This window comes from Eretmochelys imbricata, chromosome 2 (assembly GCF_965152235.1).
Source record: "Eretmochelys imbricata isolate rEreImb1 chromosome 2, rEreImb1.hap1, whole genome shotgun sequence".
Classification (NCBI taxonomy): domain Eukaryota; kingdom Metazoa; phylum Chordata; order Testudines; family Cheloniidae; genus Eretmochelys; species Eretmochelys imbricata.
Genome location: NC_135573.1, coordinates 22,300,769 through 22,325,436, shown reverse-complemented (window position 1 = coordinate 22,325,436; position 24,668 = coordinate 22,300,769). Strand labels below are relative to the sequence as shown.

Here is a 24,668-nt window from a genome sequence, read left to right as displayed (position 1 = left end):
CGAAATTTTTCACTGAAACTTTTTTTTTGATGAAAAATGCCCTTTTTGTAAAAAATGATATGTTTTGAAAAAAAATTGTTTTGGAACCTCCCTGTTTGAAATTAAGCATGTTGATAACATCCTGTTTCAATATTTTTGGAATGGAATGTTTCAGCTTTTATTTTCAAAATGAAATTCATTGTCTTTTATATTTAAAAGAGGTTTAAGAAGTTAAAGGTTGAAATCAGAACTAATGTTCTGATTTTATGGAAACAAAATGTTTTGATTGACCCCAAACTAATTTTTTTTAGAATTTCATTTTGTGGGAAATTTCAGCTTTTTTGGGCTTTATTCTGTTTCACAGTGGAAAAACTATTAGAAATCATGGAATTTCCTGCAAAATGGAAAATCGGGTTCCTGCTCAGCTCTATTAGTCTCAACCGTAACTAAAGAGAGAGAATAATGCATAATGCAGAGTCCAAAATAGCCAGGCTTAGGTGAGTACATGTGCTGTAGTAAAGTGTGCCCTCTTGCACCCCTCATAATAAAATTGCTTACTGGGTCATTTGCTGAAAAACTGGGGGCCCCTACTGTTGAATCCCGCAGTTTTTCTGTTAAGTTGTACGACTTGCTCTGGGGATTTAAAACACAACACACAAAGCACGAATGAAAAATATTGTGGTGAAATGTGGAAATAGGAGAAGAACAAACTGCTTGCTTAAAATCTTTTATTTACAGTGACAGATTTTAAGGGTGTTTCAGATGTGGTTCTTGGAACCAGGAGTTGAACATATTTCCAAGATTAGTTCCAATCTCCTGGGGGCAAATCCCAAGGGAAGCTGAGCCTCTCTATTTCCTACTTGTGTAAATGGGCCAAGTCTTGAGGTCCCTAAACAGCGTGGGCATTCTACTGTTCCTACTGAAGTCAAGGAGAGTTTTTCCATTTACTTCAAATGGAGCAGGATCAGCCCTTTTAGGCTCACCTCACTCAGGAAAAATTGAAGCGATCTGCCCTTACATGGGTGCGCAGGGGTCTGTGTGTGGGGAGGAGACAGGGTGTGTACAAGAAGCCTCCCCGTCCTAGCCTTGTGCGGCCCATGCAAAGGCTGATCCAAATAGCAGTCCCTGTGAGCAAGGGCTGCTTGCTTCTTGTCTCCCCTAGGGAACAAATGGCCCAGAAAGGAATGGGGAGGATGAGCAGGGGCCATTTATCTTTCTCCAGGACCCTTACACAAGTCTTCAGAGAGGGACTGACACACCAGAGCAGCAATCTGCACTTCCTAATGATATTGATTCACAGTCTTTCTTGGTGTAGTGCACTGGCTCCCACACAGAGCTTTGTGCAAATGGCACACTCGAGGGAGTGGATGTTTGACTGAGGCAATAATGAGTAAAGACCTCAAGATATGGCCCTTGGGCAGTGGCAGGTGCTCAGCACCTCCTGGGACATGGCTCTTTTATCAATGTTTAACTTAACTCTATCAGAATACACAGCAGCAGAAATAAATGTTGTGCTAATTTGTGAGTTTCAAAAATACAAATACAAACCAGAGCTCCTTTTTATTACCATACAACTTGCTTAAATGACAGGTACGCTGAGCACTTGCAACTCCCACTGAAGTTCTTTGAAAATTATAGAATCAGAGAAAGGTAGGGCTGGAAGGGACCTCAAGAAGTCACCTAGTTCATCCCTTTCCCTTGCTAAGGCAGGAGCACTCTAGGTTCATCCTGGCAGGTGTTTGTCTCCTCTGTTCTTAAAAACCTCCAGTGATGGGGATTCTACCACCTCCCTTGGTAACCTATTCCAGTGCTTAATTATCTCTGTAGTTAGCAAGTTCTTCCTACTCTCCAATTTAAATCTCCTATGCTGCAGATTAAGTCACTTACATCTTGTCCTACCTACAGCGGACAGTACCTACATGTGCAGTTAGATGTCTAATATTAGGAATCTAAGCATGGATATTTTGGCCAAAATTCTCTCAGTCAAAACCCTACAGCGATTCTAAGGGGTTTCAATTTATGGATTTGGATCAGGTCCCACTGTGGACTACGCAGGTCTCAGAGCACTTGTAGATGACTACTTAGTCACCCAATGACAAACTAAGCCAAAGTTTGAAAATGTTGGCCTGTGTCATTGGAGATGTTGTCCTAGACCCATATGGAGTTATTTTAGTGTCCAGCAAGTACATACACAAGTTCACAGGTTACAATGAGGTTTTCCTTAACACACCGGTTGTTGCATTTTTTTAATCCTACAATATCACCCCTATTTAACTGTGTTATAGTCACTATTAAAACACTCAGAACCTATATTATAATTGTAGTTTTATAAGGATATGCAATGATGTAAATATTATCAGGTACACACAACAAAGTCACAATACATTTAAAAACATTCTTCCGATTTGAAATCCTAATTCAGATGTATATTATTGCATTTAAACTGATAGTGCACAAATGCAATCCAAGCGGAATAATTACTTACATGAAAGTTGCCCATTTTTGCTTAGCTTGAACGTGTGGAGGATACAATTGCTTTGTTGTTCAGTAAGGTAAGTATTTTCAATATCTGAGTCTTATTATAGCTTCCAAGTATAATCCCTGCCCTGATGGTTCCTGGATTAATAAATAACTTTTGACATTTTCGTAATCTGAGTCATTTATAGATGGGCGTGTGTGTACATCAATGTAAATGGACTTTATTTTCCTAAACATTTAGCAGTTAATCCTTCAAAGTGCTAGAGTTTGGATGTGCCTTTCAGGAGGCAGTCAGCACTTTATGGGATGGGGCCATTAGTCACACCGTTTTAAAAAAATATTATTATTTAAAATATATGATTATGGTAAATGTCAATATGTGCTTTCTAAACATTTAAAAAGGGATGAGCCCTGCTCTGAGTTCACAGTGGCTTGACCCAGTGAAATGCAGAGTACCCTCAGCTCCAACTGAATTTATAATCAATAATCTTAGATTATAAACTCTTTGGGAGCAATTCTGCACAGCACCTAGCACAATGGGGTCCTAGTCCATGGCTGGGGCTTCTAGGCATCACAATAATGCAAATATAACAATCTGAGGACAGCCATATAAACAGACAGAGATTAGAGGAAGGGAACAACAGGCAGTTAATATAAATTCATTTGCATTTACAATACCTCTAGAAAAAAAAATCCAAGCTTATAGGAGTTTATAGGATTTAAGTTTATAGAAGATCCAAAAATAGTAACCAAAACCAAATTCACGGCAGGTAACAGAATGCATTACTGACTCTAGCAGTATCATTGGGAACCTCAGTAGTTTATTTAATGTTCAGTGTGCTCATTCTTAAAATGCCAGGGCACGTTTTAAAGATTTAGTCAGCTATCAGTGCACTGTGGCATATTCTGTAAAGACTTTAATGATGTTTGAATGCATGAAAAAAGTTAAGAGTGAATTGTGACAATGAACATTTGTGTCCAGAATTTAATAATCTGTGGTAATCTATTTTTGAAGAATAAAACAGATTGTAGATGTAAGCAGTGTCAGGATGAGCTCCACCTTGACATCTGGTGGTGAGGTGTGGCAAATTGTGGAAAAGAACTTCATTTGCATAGGCACACCCACCCCGCCTAGAATGAGGCCATAGCTACCCAAATGGTCACTTTGGCTGCTGTGGGATCCCCAGTGTCTCTGTTATTGGGGCAGGAAGAATAAATTGTTATTACCCTGATTATGGGAACTGTGCTTGGAACTGTACTTGGCCTTTTGTTATGATGGAGGGACTCACCATCAACTAAGTAGCACTCGCTAGGCAAGGGTCATGGGTTTTAAAACTCTGTGAATTGAGAGAGGCTGGGGATATGTATTAATACTTGGTGGCATGGGCCCCTTGGTGAGGGCCTTACATGCTAATTGCACTTCCTCCTCTCTCCACTGTGGAATATCAGAGCTAATTTTGATTTCATTAGAAGTCTAGTTACATGCTGCTGAGCTCACTTTGGGCTAATGGTGCACCAGCACTGGGGCTCCCCTACTACAAGCTGAATTCACCAAAGAGCTGAACTGACTAAGAGCTGAAATCACTGAGCGTTGTGTTAAGTAGTGGGGGAGCCTGAAGATATATTGTGGAGCAATTTGCGAGCTGGCTGGAGTGCCTTGTGGACAGGCTGGTGGAGCAGTTCGTAGGACGGCGGGAGCTGCCGGTGGGACGTGGAGCAGTTTGTGGACCAGCTGGTGGAGCAGTTCGTGGGACGGCAGGAGCTGCTTGTGGGCCGCGGAGCTGAGCGAAGGAGTTTGTGGGGCGGCTGGTGGAGCGGAGCGAAGCGAAGGCCTATGGAGCTGTGGGGTGGTCAGCTTCAGACCATGTAAGGTGCCTCTTACCCCCGTCCCATCTCCACCTAGGTTGGGAGGTAAAGCTCCGCAGATAAACTTTCGAACTCTGGGGCTGCCCTGACCAGGGACAGAGACTTTTGGGTCATTGGACTTTTGGGACTTTGGGTGATTTGGGGTTGCTGGACTCAAGAACCAAAGGGAAAGGGGCATGCCCCAATTTGCTTGGGGTGGGTTTTTGCTCAAGGGTTGTGTTATGAATCCTGTTGGTGGTGTTTCCCCAACATAATGCCACATTGTTTCTCTCTGTTATTAAAAGGCTTTTTGCTACACTCAGACTATGTGCTTGTGAGAGGGGAAGTATTGCCTCTTGGAGGCGCCCAGCGGGGGTGGTATATATTTGTCCCAGGTCACTGGGTGGGGGCTCGAGCTGGTTTGCATTGTGTTATTGGAATGGATCCGCTAGATATTGAACCCGGCCCTTGTTGCTGCCAACTCTGACGGGCAGAAGGGTTACATAATATATTTTCCTCTTTGCTGATTTTGAAGGACATCTTGAACACCTGGCATTGCATGAGCGATTTAGTAGATCCCCCCTTCTGCCATAATATTTTTCAGAGCTCCTCTCAAAGTGATCCAGCACCCATTAAGTGGGGGAGCAGAATGGGGAAGAAAAGTACTGAACTTAATTGCTGAACTATATGTGAATGTTCCAGGTTTGAATGCACTCACTGCACTGCTAATTGCTCCAGGTTAGGTATAGCCTATGCGGCCATTGATTTCATCGGGAAGCACTGGGAGGAGCTCATGGGGGGCTGCTGACATATTACTGTGGCTCTTTGGCAATGTACATTGGTAAATTCTGTCTCCTTCTCAGGCTCAGGTTGGCCACTGTTATGCTGGATCATATTAAAGAAGTTCTGTATTAAAATCACAAATGAGTTTGATTCCCCATATTTTAAATTCCAGGGTATTACTAATTAAGAGGCCTCTTGGTTTTTGGTCTCTTGTTTTTACTGTTTCTCTCCCTCTCTGCGTGAAACTTGCATGCTGCTAGTTGTGTTAGTACATCCTAAGACAGAGTCTGTTCTCAAAGCAATACTTTCTAACAACAACTACTCACACAGAGAGAGACTCAAAGCGATACTTTGTAACAACAGAAACAGCATCCAGATACTCCCCGATCTTTTGTTGTATTCATCTCACTTTGTTAACAATTGTGATTAAAATAGAGATAGAGGATGTATGTGGATGGATGCTTGGTGTGGATAATAACTGAATGATCAGGGAGGTGCCAGCCTAAGAATGCAGTGTCGATCAGCCGAAGAAGGCGTCAAGTGGAAACAACCAGAGGACCCCCAGAGGGCAGACTGGAATCCACCCAACAGCCTCAAGAATGGGAGAACCGAAGAACAAGATAACATCTGGCAGCACGGAGCCGTCAGGAATATGCTGATTAATTCAGCAACAGCATGATGAAGCAATTCCCGTGGACTGGCATAGGAATAAATTCCTATAAAAATGGAATCTAGAAAGTGAGAACTTTGGGGTCTTATTCTGCAAACCAACTTCCAGGAGCATCAGATAAGTATCTGACAAGGCCCTGCTCCCTCCTCATGCCCAGGCCACCTGGCCAGTGGCTTGGCACGAGCAACTCTAAGGCTGGTAACTATGATAACAATGACAGGTTTCAGAGTAGCAGCCGTGTTAGTCTGTATTCGCAAAAAGAAAAGGAGTACTTGTGGCACCTTAGAGACTAACCAATTTATTTGAGCATAAGCTTTTGTGAGCGACAACTCACTTCAGACATTGATGCATCCGATGAAGTGAGTTGTAGCTCACGAAAGCTTATGCTCAAATAAATTGGTTAGTCTATAAGGTGCCACAAGTACTCCTTTTCTTTTTATGATAACAATCTTGCAGAACCTGTGTGTGTGTGTATGAATGAATGTGTGAATAAATATGAAATTGAATGGAACGTTATAGCTATAACGAACTGCTTACTATGATTCTTTCTGGATTCACAATAAATGTGCATTTTGCCTTATTCCCTTTAATAAGATCCTGCTGGTTTTTATTTTATTGGTATAACACCCCCCTGCCCTAGTAGGAAGTATATAAACTCAGGAGGCAGACTGTTATTCCAGATAATAAGTGCCATCTACAGCAATGGTGCTACTGTAAATGAATAGCAGTACTGTTACACCGGATGTTGTTAATGGCTTCCATGGAGTCTTCAGTCCAAAGACAATCATGGACCTGGCCAAAGCCAGTGGGTGTGCTAATCACCATTCATTCAAGGTAAACTGAAGGAACAATTAAGCTCTTTCATGTAGTGAGATAGCTGAAAACAATACAGGGTACTGCCCAAGGCACTGAGCAGCATGGTGAGGCCTGAGCAAACCTGAGCTTTGTAGTCTGAATTGAAGCTGTGTGTGTCTGTATGTATGTTAGAAGCAGAGAGCTAGAAAAAAGCAAGAAGCAGTTGTGAGCATGACCCCAGGAAGAACAGAGATACACAGTTTCTTGGGCACAGAACTCACTAAAGAGACAGGCTTGGGGATTTCTGAGCAAGGAAAATGCCTGCTGTAGTTTGTTTCTACTGTATTCAGGGAAACATGACTATGTATACATTTTTTGTCAATAAACAGGATTGTACCAAAGAATATATTTAACACATGTAATCAATTTCTCCTCCTAATGGAAACAATCTTGCAAGGCCCTAAATATTGGCTAACTGCACAGGCAAAAGGGTCAACATTAGCATAACAGTGGCTTAGAGATTCCAAGGAGAGAAATTGTGAGCTGGTATTCCTGTTCAACCCAGGAGGAAAAAATAATTGAGGTGCTTGCAGAAATCAAAGATGGCCAAAATGATTTAAAACAAGAGCGGGAGACTTTGCAAGAGGAATGAAAACAAAATCTGGAAACTTCCTGGAAGGGACTGGGAGATGTCCTGTGGTGGGAGAGAAAATCTTTGTTGGGCAGCAGCTACAAATTCTCCTGGTGGATTGGGAATTCCCACTATAAAATTCCCAGTCTGGGCTGGCAAGATGGATCAATGAGGTGACCAGCAACCTGATGGTCATGCACTAAAAGATTTTTCAGGAAATAGAAATTGAGGAGACAAGAAAACTTTGGCCCACTTGGAACTTGCTAACAGGAATGAGCTGCAGCAAGGATTTATGGAACTAAAAATTCATCTTGAGAAGGAATTCAGATCACAGTGGAACTCAGCTGTCTCCATGGGGAATTAGGCCAGCTAGAGAACTTGGGTAAATTAGGACATTTACAACACTTTTCTACCCTGTTTGTAACTCACAGAGGCCCAGAGGAGAGAGGTTGGATTGTCCCAGCTCGGGTAATACAAAAGGCCACTATCTTTGAGTGAAAAACTCCAGGGGAGGCTTATTTGGCTTAATATAACATTATAGCCCTAATGAACTATGGTTGGAGAGATGAACAGAGATGTGAGTTTCTAGCAGCCAACTTGAGTGGCCCAGCTCTGGTGGTGCTGTATAACTTACCCCCAGAAAAGAGACTGAGTTATCCACATCTGGGACTAGCTCTTGATATATGGTTTGGAGACAGCCATCAATCTGAGCAGGCCAGTGCATAGCTGAGGGCTAAAAGAAGAGGGAAAGAAGAGACACCACCCAAATTGGCAGAGGACCCATAGAGACTTGTGTTTCTGCTTATCCCTATGCCAATGAGCACTTCCAGTATAAATTAGCAATGGACCAGTTTATAGATACTCAGCTGGACTTGGACTTGCTGATCACGATCAGTGAAAGGTGACCAATGGCACTTCAAGAAGCTGTGAAATTTCCCAGAGAACTTGAATCCTTTCTTGCAGTTACATACCAGAGAAAGAAACAGCCACTAGTGAAGAAGATGGAAGCTGATCACCAGGAGCCCTGTCAGTACAGGTTTGTATCTCGTATGCATGATGGAAAAGAGGATTCTAGTCTGGTTTACGGCATTTTTGAATGATTGGAGACATTGTTAAATTTGGTTTGTAAAACAAGGGAGATTGGCAATCATACAAAAATTGGGGGAAGCTGCTCAGTTAAATGCTGATACTGTGGAAAAAATGGCTAGAACAGGGATTGTTATAAATTTAAAGCAGATAGAACATCACAAGTGCCTAGTAAAGATAGGCAGTTTGGAAAATGGGGGCGGGGAGGGGGATCCCAAGCTGAAGTTTCAGATCTTGGAGGTACAAGAATCAGCTCCTCTGTTTTTGTTTAGATCTGGCTAAACAGATCCAGATATACAACAATTACGGGAGTTTGGCTATTGAATGTGTAATCAGAGCTGTGAAATTCACAGGAATACTGGGTCAAACATATCAGTTGTTAGACCAGAAATGCTAATAAATAGGGCTGTCAAATTATTAAAAAAACTAATCACGAGAGAATTGTGAGAATTGTGAGATTAAAAAAATAGCATTAATTGTGTGGGTTAACTGTGATTAATTGACAGCCCTACTAAGAATGCTAGGGAATAGGGGATCCAAAACTGAACTGGCTAGTTGGTCTAAAATGGAGACAGTGACTGGGGACCACATATCTATCCAAAAATGTGAAAAGTGGGTTTGCAAATTGGACCTCTAGAATTTGAGAAAAACTCTGGGTAGCTGAGATAGCGGATGAGCTAATAATTGGTTTGGCTATCATTATGGCTAATAACTGTATAATAAATACCAGGAAAGGTGTCTTACAATTCCGTCTGTAGAAATTCCTTCAAAAGATGTGGCCCAGGTGAAACAAGTGGTTATACACAATTGGTTTGCAAGTAAGCCAGCTGTTCTACCTCCTAGGGCAGAATCCATAATAACAGCTATATGCTATGCTAGCTTTTCGGCAAGGGAAAACTGGGGAATGGTTGATACCTACTTTGAGACCGAAGGTCTTGGGGAAATTTTATCTGTTAAAGTTCTTGCAGCACTGAAACAGAAGCGGGTTCCTGTTTATTTTCTCAATATTTTAGAAAAATAGTAAAAAAGGAAACTATAAGGGAGAAAGGGGTGAAGGTGAAATCCCAGAGTTTCTGTTGGAGCGGTTCCAAAAATAGTGATAATACACATTGGGCACGCAATCAGTGAGGAGGGAGTTTCCACCGAGAAAAAGAAAATTGAGGCTGTGTGACACTGGCCAACTCCTCAGACACTCACAGATGTACAGAGTTTTGTCGAGCTCTGGTCCTACTATAGAAAGTTTATTTGTGTGTTTGTCAAAATTGTGAATTCATTGCACAGGTTGGACAAGAAAAGGAAACAATTTCAGTGATCAACAGAAAATTATTTAGCATTTTCAGAGTTGAAAAGGGCCCTAGTGACAGCTCCTGTCTTAGCTTACATGTTTCAACCCCGCCTCACTCCCCCCAATCAGATTAGACATAGACGCTAGTGCTTATGGACTGGGGGCAGTACTGACACAGGAATATCAGGGCTGCCTGAGAAGGTACCAGAGGGACAGAATCTCAGCTTGGCTGCCCCCAGAAACTGAGAATGTAGCTGTAGAAGCTCAGGCTGAAAGAATCGTGACAGTGATGAACTCAACAGAGCAGAATGGATGAGGACTCTCCCATCTAGCAGACTCCACAGAATCAACAGACTCTCTTCAGGAGTTCACTGAAATCAGCCACTCCCAGTTGGAAAGGAAATTGGACAGGGAATAGAAAGCTCCAAGATTTGGATGGGAGTAAAATTGATTTGGGTTGGCGATATGTAAGTGTCCTGACAGAAAATCATTATGTAAATAACTAAAAAGTGTGCATAATTTTTAACTTTTTAAATTACTTCTTTTCTTTCTGTCTGGGATATTACTCAGGGTATCAACATTTTAAACTCCATTGGGACGATGGGACAGGGCTGAGATGCAGGGTTTTATGCTGAAAGTTGTTAATGGCTGCCATCAAGTGAGTCTTTGATCCAAAGGAAACTTGCACAACACTTTCAAAAGAAGAAAAGGAGGACTTGTGGCCCTTAGAGACTTAACAAATTTATCTGCGCATAAGCTTTTGTGAACTACAGCTCACTTCATTGGCTAAGTGGCCAAAAATGAATGACTGTCAAAATTAGCACTGACTTTTCGCATTACAGTTTTAAAAAAGTTAATACATTGACTTTTAATAGCATACTATATTACTCTTCATTTTTTACTATACTTTTGTATTGTTGTATGAAAAGGTTTCAGTGATGCGGCCCTTGGGCCAATGTACCGGTCCTCATGTGGCCCTCGTGGTGATTTAAGTTTGAGATCCCTGCTATAGATAATTACATTGTCCAAGTATGCCACCGTGTATTGATTATGCTGTTGGAGTAATCAGTCTATCAAATGTTGAAAAGTAGCCACGGCCCCATGTAACCCAAACGGCATTGTCTTAAAATGAAATAGGAAGAGTGTAGGGATGTAAATATCCATTAAAAAAGTTTACCGTTTAAATTATTAAAATTATGTCATTTAATCGGTTAACTAATTAAAAGGAGAGGGGCTGGGGCTGCTGTGGCTGGCTGGCCTGGCTGGGGTTGGCCGGTCGGCTCATGGCTGGGGTTGGCAGGCCAGTGTGGCTGGAGCTACTCTGACCCGAGGCTCCCGTGGCCCATTATACCCATTGCCCATGAGCACAATAGGACTCCTCCAGTCACCTTGGGATTCCTCTATTACCCTGAGTTTTAACATGGTCCTTTTTCAACCATCCCCCTCAATTAGTTGGGGATTGGTCACAGCCCTTCCTGTATTACTTTACCAGGTTCCACATCAATTTGATGGACATCTTCCCAAGGACATCTTCCCAGAGAGAACTGAGAATACCTTTGGAAAATACCAGTTGGAATTCCTGTTCCTTTTGTTTCTGGTTTAGGTTCTCTCTGAGGGGCACTAAGCTTTCTTTCAGGCAGTTGTTAATTTGGGGCCCCAATTCTAGTTCCTCAGGATATGGCAAGACGAAGTTTTCCCTTGTTTTCCAGAGCTCCAGCATATTTATGTGGTAAATTTGTTGTTCCTTCCCCCCTCCCCAGTTGTCTGATTAAGTAGTCCATGGTTCCTACTTTCTTAACCACCTCATAAGGTCCACTTGGCCATTAGCTTTGATTCAGAGCATGGAAGAAGTAGGAGAACCCTGTCACCTGGCTGAAAGATGCACATTCATGCCCCTTTATTATAATGTCGTTGTTGTTGTTCCTGTGCTTCTTTGAGATTTTCCTTCAGTGTATCCCTTCATAGTCTCTAGTCTCCCATGTACCTTTAAAACATATTGTACTGTTTTCAGCTTTTGGCTCCTGGCTTTCACATGTTTCCCATACCTCTGGTATGTCTCTTGACTGTCGCTCATATAGCAGTTTGAATGATGAAAACCCCGTTGATGCTTGTGGTACTTCCCTGATGCGAAGAGTAGGGTTGGGAGTAGTTGGTCTTAATATTGAGGGTCCTGGGTAATGAATTTCTTGAGCATTCTCCTGAGTGTCTTATTGAATCTTTCCACTAGGCCATCCAGACGGTACACAGATGTAATACTTTGACTTTCAATAGATCAGACCTCTCTCATTAGCCGGGAGGTGAAATTTATCTCCTAGTCTTGTCAGGATTTCTCTGGGAATTCCTACCCATATGAAGACTTTCAGCAGCTCATTAGCAGTAGTCCTGGCATTTGCTGACTGGCAAGCCATGGCTTCCAGGTATCAGGTGGCATAGTCCACGATAACAAGTATATACTCATGTCCAGATGCGCTCTTCTCTTTGCAGGCTTATAAGGTCAATTCCTATTCATTCAAAGCGGATCTCTGCCGATGGAAGGGGCACTAGTATCAGGCCAGGATCTTAGACTGTGTTTTGTCCTTCCCAGCAGGTCTGACATGTGGAGCTGCATGTGCTAGATGCAGGAGCTTGCAATGATATAGCCAGAGTACTAGTAGCTGTATCCGTGTGTCCTGTGTCTGCTTGTCCTGGTCTATGTGATATAACAAGTCCATGTTAAGGTCAAAATGAGGGTGCTGCCATGCTCTCGGGAACAACCTTTTTGTCATCTATCGCTGCCACTTGTTCAAAGAATCTAATGAATGCTAAGACATCTTTCATATGGTACAATCCAAAAAGCATGAATACAAAACAGAAATAATATGCTACAAGAATGCTCGATTCTTGGTCTCAAGAAGAGCAAACAGATATGACTACTGCAGTGGTTCCCAAACTTTAACAACTTGTGAACCCCTTTCACTAAAATGTCAAGTCTCGCGAACCACCTCCTAAAAATGAAAATTTCCAGGGATTTTCTCCTTTACCTGAGTATAGATTATAAAAGCAGTGATTTTGGAAATATAAAATTTGGTTTTATGACATGCTTACTACACACCGTTTATAATTAATTATTATTTAACATTACAGTATTTTTATTACATTATGAAAATGGCAACACCCTTCCAAGATCTCACTTTCGTAGCCTGTATCACTTTGAATAACCCTGTTATGAGGGCTCCTATGTTTCCTCAAGGAGTATCAGATGTGAAACAGCATGAAGGTATTTAAAAAGCCAACTCAAAGAGTTCCTCCTACACAAGCATTGAGGTCTTGAGCAGTCCAGGCAAACAACGCACGCTACAACAAAAATTTGTTGTTCATAATAATTTTAAAACCAATACTAGCTGCCTATTTAATTTTAAAAACAGCAAAAATATCCACCTCCCTTTCCATTTCTTATAAGGAGTCTTGAAGTTTAAATCTCCTCAGTGTGATAGATATGCTTGCTTTGATCTGCTTAGCTCTTGGAAGTCCAGGGGCTCCGTGCTGCTGGCCCCGTGCTGCCCGGAGTCCCTAGGGACAGCTCTGTCTGCCATTTGGGAATTTTCCCCCCGAGAACTCCCTGTAACATTCTGCAGACCCCCAGGGGTTCATGAACCCCAGTTTGGGAACCACTGGATGGTTTAAATTACCTACTTGTAACAAACTGAATAACAAGGTCACAAGGCACGACATCACATCTGTAGACAGTAAAACCCAGACATGAGGAGTACAACTGGACAGAGAAAGATAATTCTGTTTTACAGAGGGTCTCCAAAATTTTGAAATTCTCTGTGAAAGGGAATGGAACCCTGACTCCACAGCAATCCACCTGATGGGGCTACCCTGGAGCTGTGGACCCTGGAAGCCCCAAGTCTGAGCCAGGCTGGCAGATGGGCAGCCAAAGAGCCGGGTTCTGATGGAACTTCATCAAAATCTAAACCTCTCGCAGAGACAAATTGATTCAACAAATTGGTAAATGTTGACAAAAAACGTTTCATCGGAATTTTCCGACCAGCTCTAATATGTCTCCTGCCTGGCCTTCACATGGGGACTGTTTCCACTACCTCCCCCAAGCTCACATGGCTGGGAGAGGGATGGACCACCTGAGGCCTGCTACCCCAAAAGTGTGTGTGTTTGAGGTGTGGGGGGAAGAGAATCTCACAGTTTCCGGATTGGGCCCAAGCAGAGGGTAATATTTTCACATGTGATGAAACATCTGTTACTCCACATTTAAAATAATTATCTAATAAATCAAACACAAAGTGCAGTAGCATTAAGAGAAGATATTGTAATGGGACAAAACTTAGGCTGTATGTGAGGAATATGTTCCAGACAGTGAGACTGATCAGGCTATGGAGTAGGCAAGAGAAGAAAAGTGATGGAACCCATGCTCGAGTCATTTAAAATTGGACTGGTCAAAGCATTATTTATTGTTATGTATATTGCAGGAGCAGCTACAAGGTTGGATTGAGAGCCCACAACATATCCTGGTGTGCTAGGTGCTATGCAAACACATATACAAATACATAGGCCCTGACTAGAGGGGCTTACAATCTAAGCCTTGGTCTACACTAGGAGTTGAGGTCGAATTTATCAGCGTTAAATCGATTTAACCCTGCACCCGTCCACACGACGAAGCCCTTTTTTTCAACTTAAAGGGCTCTTAAAATCGATTTCCTTACTCCACCCCCGACAAGGGGATTAGTGCTGAAATTGGCCTTGCCGGGTCGAATTTGGGGTACTGTGAACACAATTAGACGGTATTGGCCTCCGGGAGCTATCCCAGAGTGCTCCATTGTGACCGCTCTGGACAGCACTCTCAACTCAGATGCACTGGCCAGGTAGACAGGAAAAGGCCCGCGAACTTTTGAATTTCAATTTCCTGTTTGGCCAGCATGGCAAGCTGTGGGTGACCATGCAGAGCTCATCAGCAGAGGTGACTATACAGAGCTCATCAGCAGAGGTGGCCATGATGGAGTCCCAGAATCACAAAAGAGCTCCAGCATGGACTAAACGGGAGGTACGGGATCTGATCGCTGTATGGGGAGAGGAATCCGTGCTATAAGAACTACGTTCCAGTTTTCGAAATGCCAAAACATTTGTCAAAATCTCCCAGGGCATGAAGGACAGAGGTCATAACAGGGACCCGAAGCAGTGCAGCATGAAACTTAAGGAGCTGAGGCAAGCCTACCAGAAAGCTAGAGAGGCGAACAGCCGCTCCGGGTCAGAGCCCCAAACATGCCACTTCTATGATGAGCTGCATGCCATTTTAGGGGGTTCAGCCACCACTACCCCAGCCGTGTTGTTTGACTCCTTCAATGGAGATGGAGGCAACACGGAAGCAGGTTTTGGGGACGAGGAAGATGATGATGATGAGGTTGTAGATAGCTCACAGCAAGCAAGTGGAGAAACTGGTTTTCCTGACAGCCAGGAACTGTTTCTCACCTTGGACCTGGAGCCAGTACCCCCCGAACCCACCCAAGGCTGCCTCCCGAACCCGCCAGGCAGAGAAGGGACCTCTGGTGAGTGTACCTTTTAAAATACTATACATGGTTTAAAAGCAAGCATGTTTAAAGATTAATTTGCCCTGGCATTCGCGGCTTTCCTGGATGTACTCCCAAAACCTTTGCAAAAGGTTTCTGGGGAGGGCAGCCTTATTCCGTCCACCATGGTAGGACAGCCTGCGTCAGCGGGAACTGACCAGCCGCTGTTTTTTCTTTGCTGTGAGACACACCTTAGGAGAATTGGGGTCCCAATGAATTTGAGCACCTAACTCCCTTAGGCACCTTTGGAATTTCAGCCTACATTTTTAGCAGACTGTTGAAATCTAGCCATGTTTAAAGCGTGGTTGAGCTCGAGAAGCAACAACACTTCTCAGAAGAATGAGGGGGGATTTGATAGCTGCTTTCAACTACCTGAAAGGGTGTTCCAAAGAGGATGGAGCTCGGCTGTTCTTAGTAGTAGCAGATGACAGAACAAGGAGCAATGGTCTCAAGTCGCAGTGGGGAAGGTCTAAGTTGGATATTAGGAAAAACTTTTTCACTAGGAGGGTGGTGAAGCCCTGGAATGGGTTACCTAGGGAGGTGGTGGAATCTCCATCCTTGGAGGTTTTTAAGGCCCAGCTTCACAAAGCCCTGGCTGGGATGATTTAGTTAGGGATTGGTCCTGCTTTGAGTAGGGGGTTGGAGTAGATGACCTCCTGAGGTCCCTTCCAACCCTGATATTCTATGATTCTATGACAGTTTACCACTTCAGGCCAGTAGCACGTACTCGGGAATCATTGTAGAACAAAGCATTGCAGTGTATGTTTGCTGGTGTTCAAACAACATCCGTTCTTTATCTCTCTGTGTTATCCTCAGGAGAGTGAGATATCATTCATAGTCACCTGGTTGAAATAGGGTGCTTTTCTTCAGGGGACGCTCAGAGGTGCCCGTTCCTGCTGCGCTGTTTGCCTGCGGCTGAACAGAAATGTTCCCCCCCGTTAGCCAAGGGGAGGGGGGAGAGAGGAGGGCTAGCCACATGGTGAGGGGAGGCAAAATGCGACCTTGTAACAAAAGCACATGTGCTATGTATGTAATGTTAACAGCAAGGTTTACCGTGAAAGAGTGTACCCATTGTTCTATAAAATGTGTCTTTTTAAATACCACTGTCCCTTTTTTTTTTCTCCACCACCTGCATGACTTTCAAGGATCACAGGATCGTCTCCTTCCCGGAGGCTAGCGAAGATTAGAAGGCGAAAGAAACGCACTCTCTGAGCTCTTGCTGTCCTCCCACACTGCCAGAGCACAGACGAATGCGTGGAGGAAGACAATGTCAGAGTGTAGGAAAGCACAAAATGACCGGGAGGAGAGGTGGCAGGCTGAAGAGAGTAAGTGGTGGGCTGAACAGAGGGCTGAAGCTGAAAGGTGGAGGCAGTATGATGAGAGGAGGCAGCATTCAATGCTGAGGCTGCTGGAGGATCAAACTAATATGCTCCAGCGTATGGTTGAGTGGCAGGAAAGGCAGCTGGAGCACAGACTGCTGCTACAGCCCCTGTGTAACCAACTGCCCTTCTCCCCAAGTTCCATAGCCTCCTCACCCAGACACCCAAGAACGCGGTGGGGGGGAGGGGCCCTCCGGCCACCCAGCCACTCCACCCCAGAGGATTGCCCAAGCAACAGAAGGCTGGCATTCAATAAGTTTTAAACTTTTAAAGTGCTGTGTGGCCTTGTCCTTCCCTCCTCCACCACCCCTCCTGGTGCTTCTCTCCTCCACCACCCTTCCTGGGCTACCTTGGTAGTTATCCCCCTATTTGTATGATGAATTAATAAAGAATGCATGAATGTGAAACAACAATGACTTTATTACTTCTGCAAGCAGTGATCGAAGGGAGGAGGGGAGAGTGGTTAGCTTACAGGGAAGTAGAATGAACCAAGGGGCGGGGGGTTTCATCAAGGAGAAACAAACAGAACTTTCACACCATAGCCTGGCCAGTCATGAAACTGGTTTTCAAAGCTTCTCTGATGCGCACCGCACCCTCCTGTGCTCTTCTAACTGCCCTGGTGTCTGGCTGTGCATAACCAGCGGCCAGGCGATTTGCCTCAACCTCTCACCCCACCATAAACGTCTCCCCATTACTCTCACAGATATTGTGGAGCGCACAGCAAGCAGTAATAACAGTGGGAATATAGGTTTCGCTGAGGTCTAACCGAGTCAGTAAACTGCGCCAGCGCACTTTTAAACCTCCAAATGCACATTCTACCACCATTCTGTACTTGCTCAGCCTCGTCACCGTGCTGATGTTGCCTACTTGCCCAGTTTCGCTTTGCCAGGTTCTGGTGCTGCATATACTGCTGGATAATGTGTGTGGTGTTTAATGTGCTCCTAATTGCCAAAGTGATCTGAGCGGGCTCCATGCTTGCTGTGGTATTGTGTCTGCACAGAAAAAAGAACGATTGTCTGCCATTGCTCTGCTGGAGGGAGGGGCGACGGACGACATGGCTTACAGGGTTGGTTTACAGGGAATTAAAATCAACAAAGGGGGTGGCTTTGCGAGAAACAGAATGGCCCACTCAAGGATAGAACTCAAAACCTCAAGGATAGAACTCAAAACTGGGTTTAGCAGGCCATTGATTTCACGGAGGGAGGGAGGAGAAAATGAATAGAAAACAAATCTGGTCTATTTCTTGTTTTGAGCCACTTCATCTATTTTTATACATCTTGCTGGCAGAAGACTGTGCAGTACGACCGCTAGCCATCATCATCTCCCGGGTGCTCGGCAGAAGATGGTGCACTATGACTGCTGGCTGCAGATTAAAAGACAGTGCACTGCCGGTAGGACTGAATCGCCATGAAAGAAAACTTAAAGGGAAATGACTTGGCTGAATCACTCCCATGTTTGCCCAGACGCTCCTGACCTCATCGAGGTCGGTTAAAAGAGCACCCTGGACTACGTCGACAACGGCTACCAGTCATACTGCACTGTCTACTGCCAAAATGCAATAAACTGTTGCTGTGTAGCAATGCAGTACCGCGTCTGCCAGCACCCATACAGTGACAGTTAGCTGAGCAGGCTCCATGCTTGCCGTGGTATGGCGTCTGCACAGGTAACTCAAGAAAAAAGGCGCAAAACGATTGTCTGCCCTTGCTTTCATGGAGGGAGGGAGCGAAGGGGGGGGCCTGATGATATGTACCCAGAACCACCCGCAACAATGTTTTAGCCCCATCAGGCACTGGGATTTCTACCCAGAATTCAAATGGGCAGTGGAGACTGCGGGAATTGTGGGATAGCTACCCATAGTGCAACGCTCCGGAAGTTGATGGTTGCCTTGGTACTGTGGACACACTCCGCCGATTACACGCACTTAGAGAATTTGTGTGGGAACACACACAATCGATTGTATAAAAATGCTTTCTGCAAAACCGACTTCTACAAATTTGACCTAATTTTGTAGTGTAGACATACCCTAAGAAGACAAGTGATATTCAAATGTCTGGAGAAAGGGATATAATGATATAATTTGCATTTTAGAAAGTATAGATAGCTGTAAGCATCAAATTTGCCCCTCAACCTAGTCAGTAGTATTATATTATTAAATGTAAAGTAAGACAAAAAGAGGAGCACAGCGAAGCACAAGTAGAATGGAGAGAGGGGACTGTTCTGTGAGGTATGCTGTTATGGCAAGCTTGTGTAATGTTAGAGGGCTTAATCCTTCACCAGCTTAATTCCCTGATCCTTCTCACATGAACAGAGAGCAACAATACCCGAAGTCCAAAGATGCAAACAATTCAATGTTTATTGGGGTGAACTTCCAGCAAGCATGATTCCAGTTTCCTTCCCTAGTGTCCCCCTTCCCAGCTCTGACACCACAGAGCCTTACCTGTGTCCCTATTCCCATTCCCCCCCTTAGCAAAACATGATTCCAATTTCCCCACCCCCATTCCCTGTTCCCATCTCCCCCCCCTTACTTCCTGACTGACTGCAGACTATGTAGTAAAACTTGAGTTCTGCTTAGCTATACCTTAATCAATCATTTTACTGAAATTTAACTAACCAATCCTAACATATTGTAACATGATTATTTAACCAGTTATATCCCACCACCTTAATTAATTAACATCCGGCAAAATTAATTACACAGCAGACAGAAACAATCACAGAACCAGACAGAGACCATGCAAATAAACAACAGCAAAATGGGAACAATAATGACAAAACAATACGGAAGTGAGGATTTCACATCTACATCTATAAAGACATAAGGGTTTCCCAGCTGTGTCTATTGATAAGTGAGTTCTTACTGAATAGAAAACTATCAAACTAAACTTCCTTTTACATCCGCTAGGCTCTTCCCTTTCTCTGGAGATGATAGATCAGATCACCTTTCTAACAGCCCCAGATTGCCTTATTTCAATGTGACTAGTTTGGAATGTGAGGCTGTGATCACACACTTCCTAGCTTATGGCTGCCTCTGCTGTTTAGCCAAAGATCTTAGCCTAAGAACAGGCCTCAGACTGTCACTGTAAGAGAAGGCCCGTAAACAGGCAGACTGTGATTTTGATTCTTTCTTTTATACCTCTATAACTAGCTAAGTGATAAGAATATACCTAATTTCTTAAAGTATAGGCCTTTGCATACAGGCCTGAATATCTATATCCTAACATGTAATTCACAAGGAAAATAGTTGTGAAAGTTACTGTTGTCCAAAGAAACATTAATTTACCTTTGGTACTCCCTCAGAGGGGTCATGCATGCACACCCATGGAGGAGAGAGCCAACAGTAGTTCAGCAAAATAGCTGGCTGTGCTGCCAAAGCTGAGGGAGAAGATTGAAAACACATGTAGGCACATACCCCCTAGGCCTGATCCTTGGAAGTGTTGTGCATCTGGAACTCCCAACAGGTCTGCTTCTGAACTCATATTGTATTTTACACATCTGGTTTAGCTAACTCAGATTAGAATCAGACTGACCGACTTCAATCTGAGCTGAAGGAACTCAGCAGGTCTGAAAATCAGACTTTTATTTAGGAACCTAAATTTAGTCTCCTGTCTCCATCAAGGTATCAAAGTCCATGACAGAAGCTGGCTCCTACAGCTTGAAGAGAAAAGATCCCGTAGGAAGCAAGCAGCTCCCAACCAAGACACATATATTTGCAATAACTGCCAAAGATCACAGAAATCTTGGATTGGACTATTCAGTCACATGAGACATTGCAAACCATCTACATCATAGGCTGCAATTCCCACTGTCTCTCACAGATGAAAAGATACCAACAACTGTTTGAAAACCTTGACCAAAAATACTAAATAGCTAAATGATGAAACTTCTTTCTATAATGCTTTATTCTTGCAACAGGTTAAAATCTCATTTATGTTCAAGTAAATCCATTTTTGGATTCTAATCATGGCTTTGATAGCCCAAAACCACTTTTCAGAGTAAAGCTTGAAAATTAGTCTCAACGATTTGAACACAATGCTTTTAAGCAATCTAAGGGCTAGTCTACACTGGCAATGCTAAAGCCATCTCCGTGGCACTGGTGCACTGTCTACACTGGCACTTTACAGCGCTTAAACTTGCTGTGCTCAGGGGGGTGTTTTTGCACCACCCCTGAGTGAGAAAGTTGCAGTGCTGTAAAGTGCCAGTGTAGATAAGCCCTAAGAGGCTTTTGTACTGTGCCCACCATTGTGCTTGAGTTTCTAGGTTGCTGATTTTGCAATCTGTGTGTTACTAGTTATTTTCAAAGGAATAACTCACTGATGTTGGTTCACTAACATGAGTATTTGGTCCCAAATCAAAAGCTTAAAATTGCCATGCCCTATCAACAGGTGTGGCCTCTTGCTGTTATCAATTGCAAACAGTTAGTACCAGCTTAAGACTTGTACCAGGTGATGTTTTATATGATAGCAAGCAAGATATAAAGGGTTTCAGACTAATTACTTTTCATAGGTTACTTATATACTATATAAACCTGTGATAGGATAGGACACATCGAAAAACGAAAGCCTTGATTACAAGATTTGAAAAATTGCTTTGGAGGGATGAGTGTGTATACATTAATTTATTGTAGGGACAAGGCAAGAAAGCAAGCCAATAAGGTGTTGAGTTTCTTTCTACTGTTATGGCTTTCATTTTCTTACCAATATTATCACTGACTAAATATTATTATTCATGTAAGATAATAGACACATTAAACTGAACGAGTAACCATGTGTTCCCTTTCTTTCAGCAGGTATTACTTTTATGTTCTGATTGCTCATGACATTTCAAACAACAATCTCTTAAATATATTTTAGTAGTAATACAGTACAGCTAAAGCAAAAATTAAATAGCCCTATACTTTTATTTTCAAGAAGTTCAAAATAAGAGCACAGGGCTATTTAAACAATCTGCAACCTGCTTGAGAAAAATACTACTAAATAGAAAGTTGGTGTCCGTCTCAATAACAGTATCTATAAAATTCTAAAGGACTGACAAAACCTTACATCTAAACCTGATGCAATGCAGCAGTTAAGAGTTTTATTTCAATCGACTTCCATATTTACACTGATCCAGTGGTTCACTCTGTGTGACAATGTACAATGGAATGCTCACCAACATCAGTAGGTTTGCATAGAGATGAATGGGAGAATGTTCCGGCTTTTATGAATTAACTACACGTTTAGTTATCAGTCATTATTTGTTCAGTGCCCTAATGTCAGTTAGACAGATGAATGGCCTTTAGGCCATGATTATTTCTACCCTTCTTCCTTTCTCTCCCACTTCAGTCTTAGTGAATCTCTTGTTTTTTTCCTCTGCATTTCCTTCCATGCAACAATTACCAGCCAAGTGGGACTTCACTTCCACTCCACTGAGCCATTCCATCCATTACAATGGTTAGTGATTAAATAGCTAATGTTGACATGCCAATCAGAGATACCAGTGACACTCCAATCAGATTAATAGGATACTGGAAATTTCCCATTGCTGTCAGTTTTAAGATATCTGCAGACTCAGGCAGACAACATTTTGGTTACAAATCATTCACATTTGGAAAGTTAGGCTTTCGTCAGTAAAACTTTCGTAGTTCAACAGTGTGAAAAAAACACCTCCCTGAACAACAAAAGTTTTACCGACGAAAAGTGCTGGTGTGAACAGTGCTTTGTTGGCAGGAGAGCTCTCCCTCTGACAAAGCTACCACCTCTCATTGCAGGTGGAATTTTTTTGTCGGCGGGAGAACAAAGAGCGACTACACCGCACACCTTTTAGCGGCATGGCTGTAGCGGCACAGCTGTGTCGCTAAAAGGTGCATAGTGCAGACTTAGCTTTATTTTGGCAGCCATGAGGCTGCAAAACCTTTTTTTTTTTAAAAGACAGCTTAAGTTCTGGAGAATCTGAGTACATCACGCAGGCCATATGGTTGACACCCCTAATTTATATCAAATGCACACTGGAGGACCTGTACCAAATTTCACGGAGTACACTCTTCGCCTTCCTCTGCAGCGTGGTCACTTGTGGGAAGTTTCTCTGCACCTTGAAGTCTTTAACCACAAGTTGAGGACTTCAATAGCTCAGATATAGGTTGGGGTTTATTACAGGAGTGGGTGGGTGAGATTCTGGGGCCTGCGTTGTGCAGGTCAGACTAGACGATCCTAACGGTCCCTTTCTGACCGTAATATCTGTGAGTCTAACTCAGTTCAAATAATGGAGTCTAGTTCAGAGTCCTGTGGTAGTGGTCAGCCGGGGGCAGCGACAGGAGGCACCTGAACAGAGAGGGAGCTGAGACTGAACCTGAGGCATTGGAGGGAGGCGGTCAGGACTCAGCTCTCAGCACTACTGGGGAGTGGAGGCAGCAGGGGTGGAGGCTGCAGCCCCGGAGCATTTCGGGGGAGCGGGTCGGGGCCAGGGAGTGAGATGTAGCGAGATTTGTGGGTCAGGCTGAGGGAGGCACGACAGAGGCTGAGGACGGGCTCAGGGCTGAAGCTCTTCGGGGCAGCGCACCCGGGAGGGTAGCCGTGGGGGGCCGCTGGAGCGGGGCTGGTGCACGGGGGACAGCGGCTGGGGCGTGGGAGCGCCGCGTTGAAGTCTGGGCTCGGCCCTAGTCCGGCGCGCCAGAGGCAGAGCGCTCGGAGACCAGCGAGTAGGAGGGAGGCGCAGGCGCCTCAGCACGTAGAAACCGAGGGCAAGGGTGAGGGGACTGAGAGGAAACGCCCCCCTGGCTGCGTCACACACTGCGTGCGCATCACCACTCCCGCCTTTCCCACTGGACACGAGCCCTGTGGAACTGTCGTCGCGTTCAAGCCCAGTTACAGGAAGTGACGTAAGGGGCCGGGGGGTGGCGCTTCCGGGGGGCGTCGCTTCCGGGGGGCGTAACGCGGAAGTGGGGAGCGCCGTGTCGGTGGAGGCTGCGCGGCTGGAGGGAGGAGCCTGTGCTGGAGCGCCCCCTCGCGTTGGGGCTGTGCGCAGCGGCTGGCCGCAGCCTATCCCGGCCCCTCGCTATGAACATAGACGTGGAGTTCCACATCCGCCACAACTATCCCTGGGCCCGCCTGCCTGCCAGCGTCCGCCAGGTACCGGCATGGCGGGGGGAGGAGTAGCCGGGCCAGTCCCAACCCCCCCTCCCGCCAGCGCCCCACTGGGCCGGGGGAGGGGCGGCTGGGTGGGTACCAACCCCCCTCTGGCCAGCATCTGGCCGGTACCGGGGCGGGCGGGGCAGCCGGGCCGGTACCGCCTCCCCTCCCGCCCGCGTTAGGCAAGTTCTGGTCCTCGCCTGGGCTGGTACCAATCCCCCTCCCGTCAGCATCTGACCGATACCGGGCTGGGGGAAGCGGTCACTGTACCAAAGCCCCTCCCCCAGCATCAGCCCATGACCGGACACCAGCCTCCCCCTGCCCGGAGTGTTGGACGGGTGCCATGGACAGCGCGGACCCCTCCCCTGCCGGTGCTACACGGCGGGGAGAGGCGGGGATCGTCAGCCACCCGCTGGGCTGCCGGTGACAGCTAGAGACATTGGGAGCCTAGTGAGAGGGGAGAGGCGAAAGCATCGTCCTGCCTCCCACCGCCAGGCGGGGCTTCTGGGGGCAACACCATTCCCTTCTTTCGGGCCTCAGCTGCCCCTTCCACTGGCTCTGCCGTTCCCATTATCAGGCCCTCTCGCTACACCAGCAACTGGAGGGCTTACCTACCTCTGTCATCCTCCCATCCATGCTGCTCCACCTGTCTTCATCTTCCCCATGAAGGGGACTCCTTGTTCCCCAATCACCTTCTTTTGCCCCTTCATCTCTCCTATTGGTATCAATCCTTTGTCGCGTATGCCATCTTACAGAATCAGCGCATCCTGTCTTCATCACCTCCAGCAGGGGCCCTGGTGACTCTATCGCCTTCAGGTTCTTGGCAAGGGGTAATTGGGGCCCCCACCCTTCTGGGACTATGGATCTCATCTGCCTCCTGTCTTGACATTGGGGAGTCGAGATTTATCAGACAGACTCCAGAGTGTCATGGGGAAAAAACTGCGCTATTTAAGCATGTGGCCTTAGTGCTGTAAGTGTCCTATTAACAGCATGTGCTTCTAAAACTAAATCTCAGCTCTCAGTAAGTGAACCGAGAGAGAGAGAGTGTCCTGTCTCCATCCCTCCCTGTGTGA

General features: G+C 44.8%; 2 protein-coding genes across 4 annotated transcripts in view; one reads left to right on the top strand and one right to left on the bottom strand.

Moving 5' to 3' along the window:
• The window catches only part of ANXA13 (annexin A13), a 65,158-nt gene extending 40,693 nt beyond the window's left edge, over positions 1 to 24,465 (bottom strand). The window contains exon 1 of the mRNA XM_077809823.1: positions 24,211 to 24,465. Coding sequence (XP_077665949.1) covers positions 24,211 to 24,465 — 255 coding nt within the window. The remainder of the gene's footprint in view (positions 1 to 24,210) is intronic.
• Positions 23,414 to 24,668, top strand: part of FAM91A1 (family with sequence similarity 91 member A1) — a 56,590-nt gene continuing 55,335 nt past the window's right edge. For all 3 annotated transcript variants that reach the window (XM_077809822.1, XM_077809821.1, XM_077809820.1), the window contains exon 1: positions 23,414 to 23,595. In XM_077809822.1, the coding sequence (XP_077665948.1) occupies positions 23,524 to 23,595 (72 nt within the window). In that variant the 5' untranslated portion in view covers positions 23,414 to 23,523. The remainder of the gene's footprint in view (positions 23,596 to 24,668) is intronic.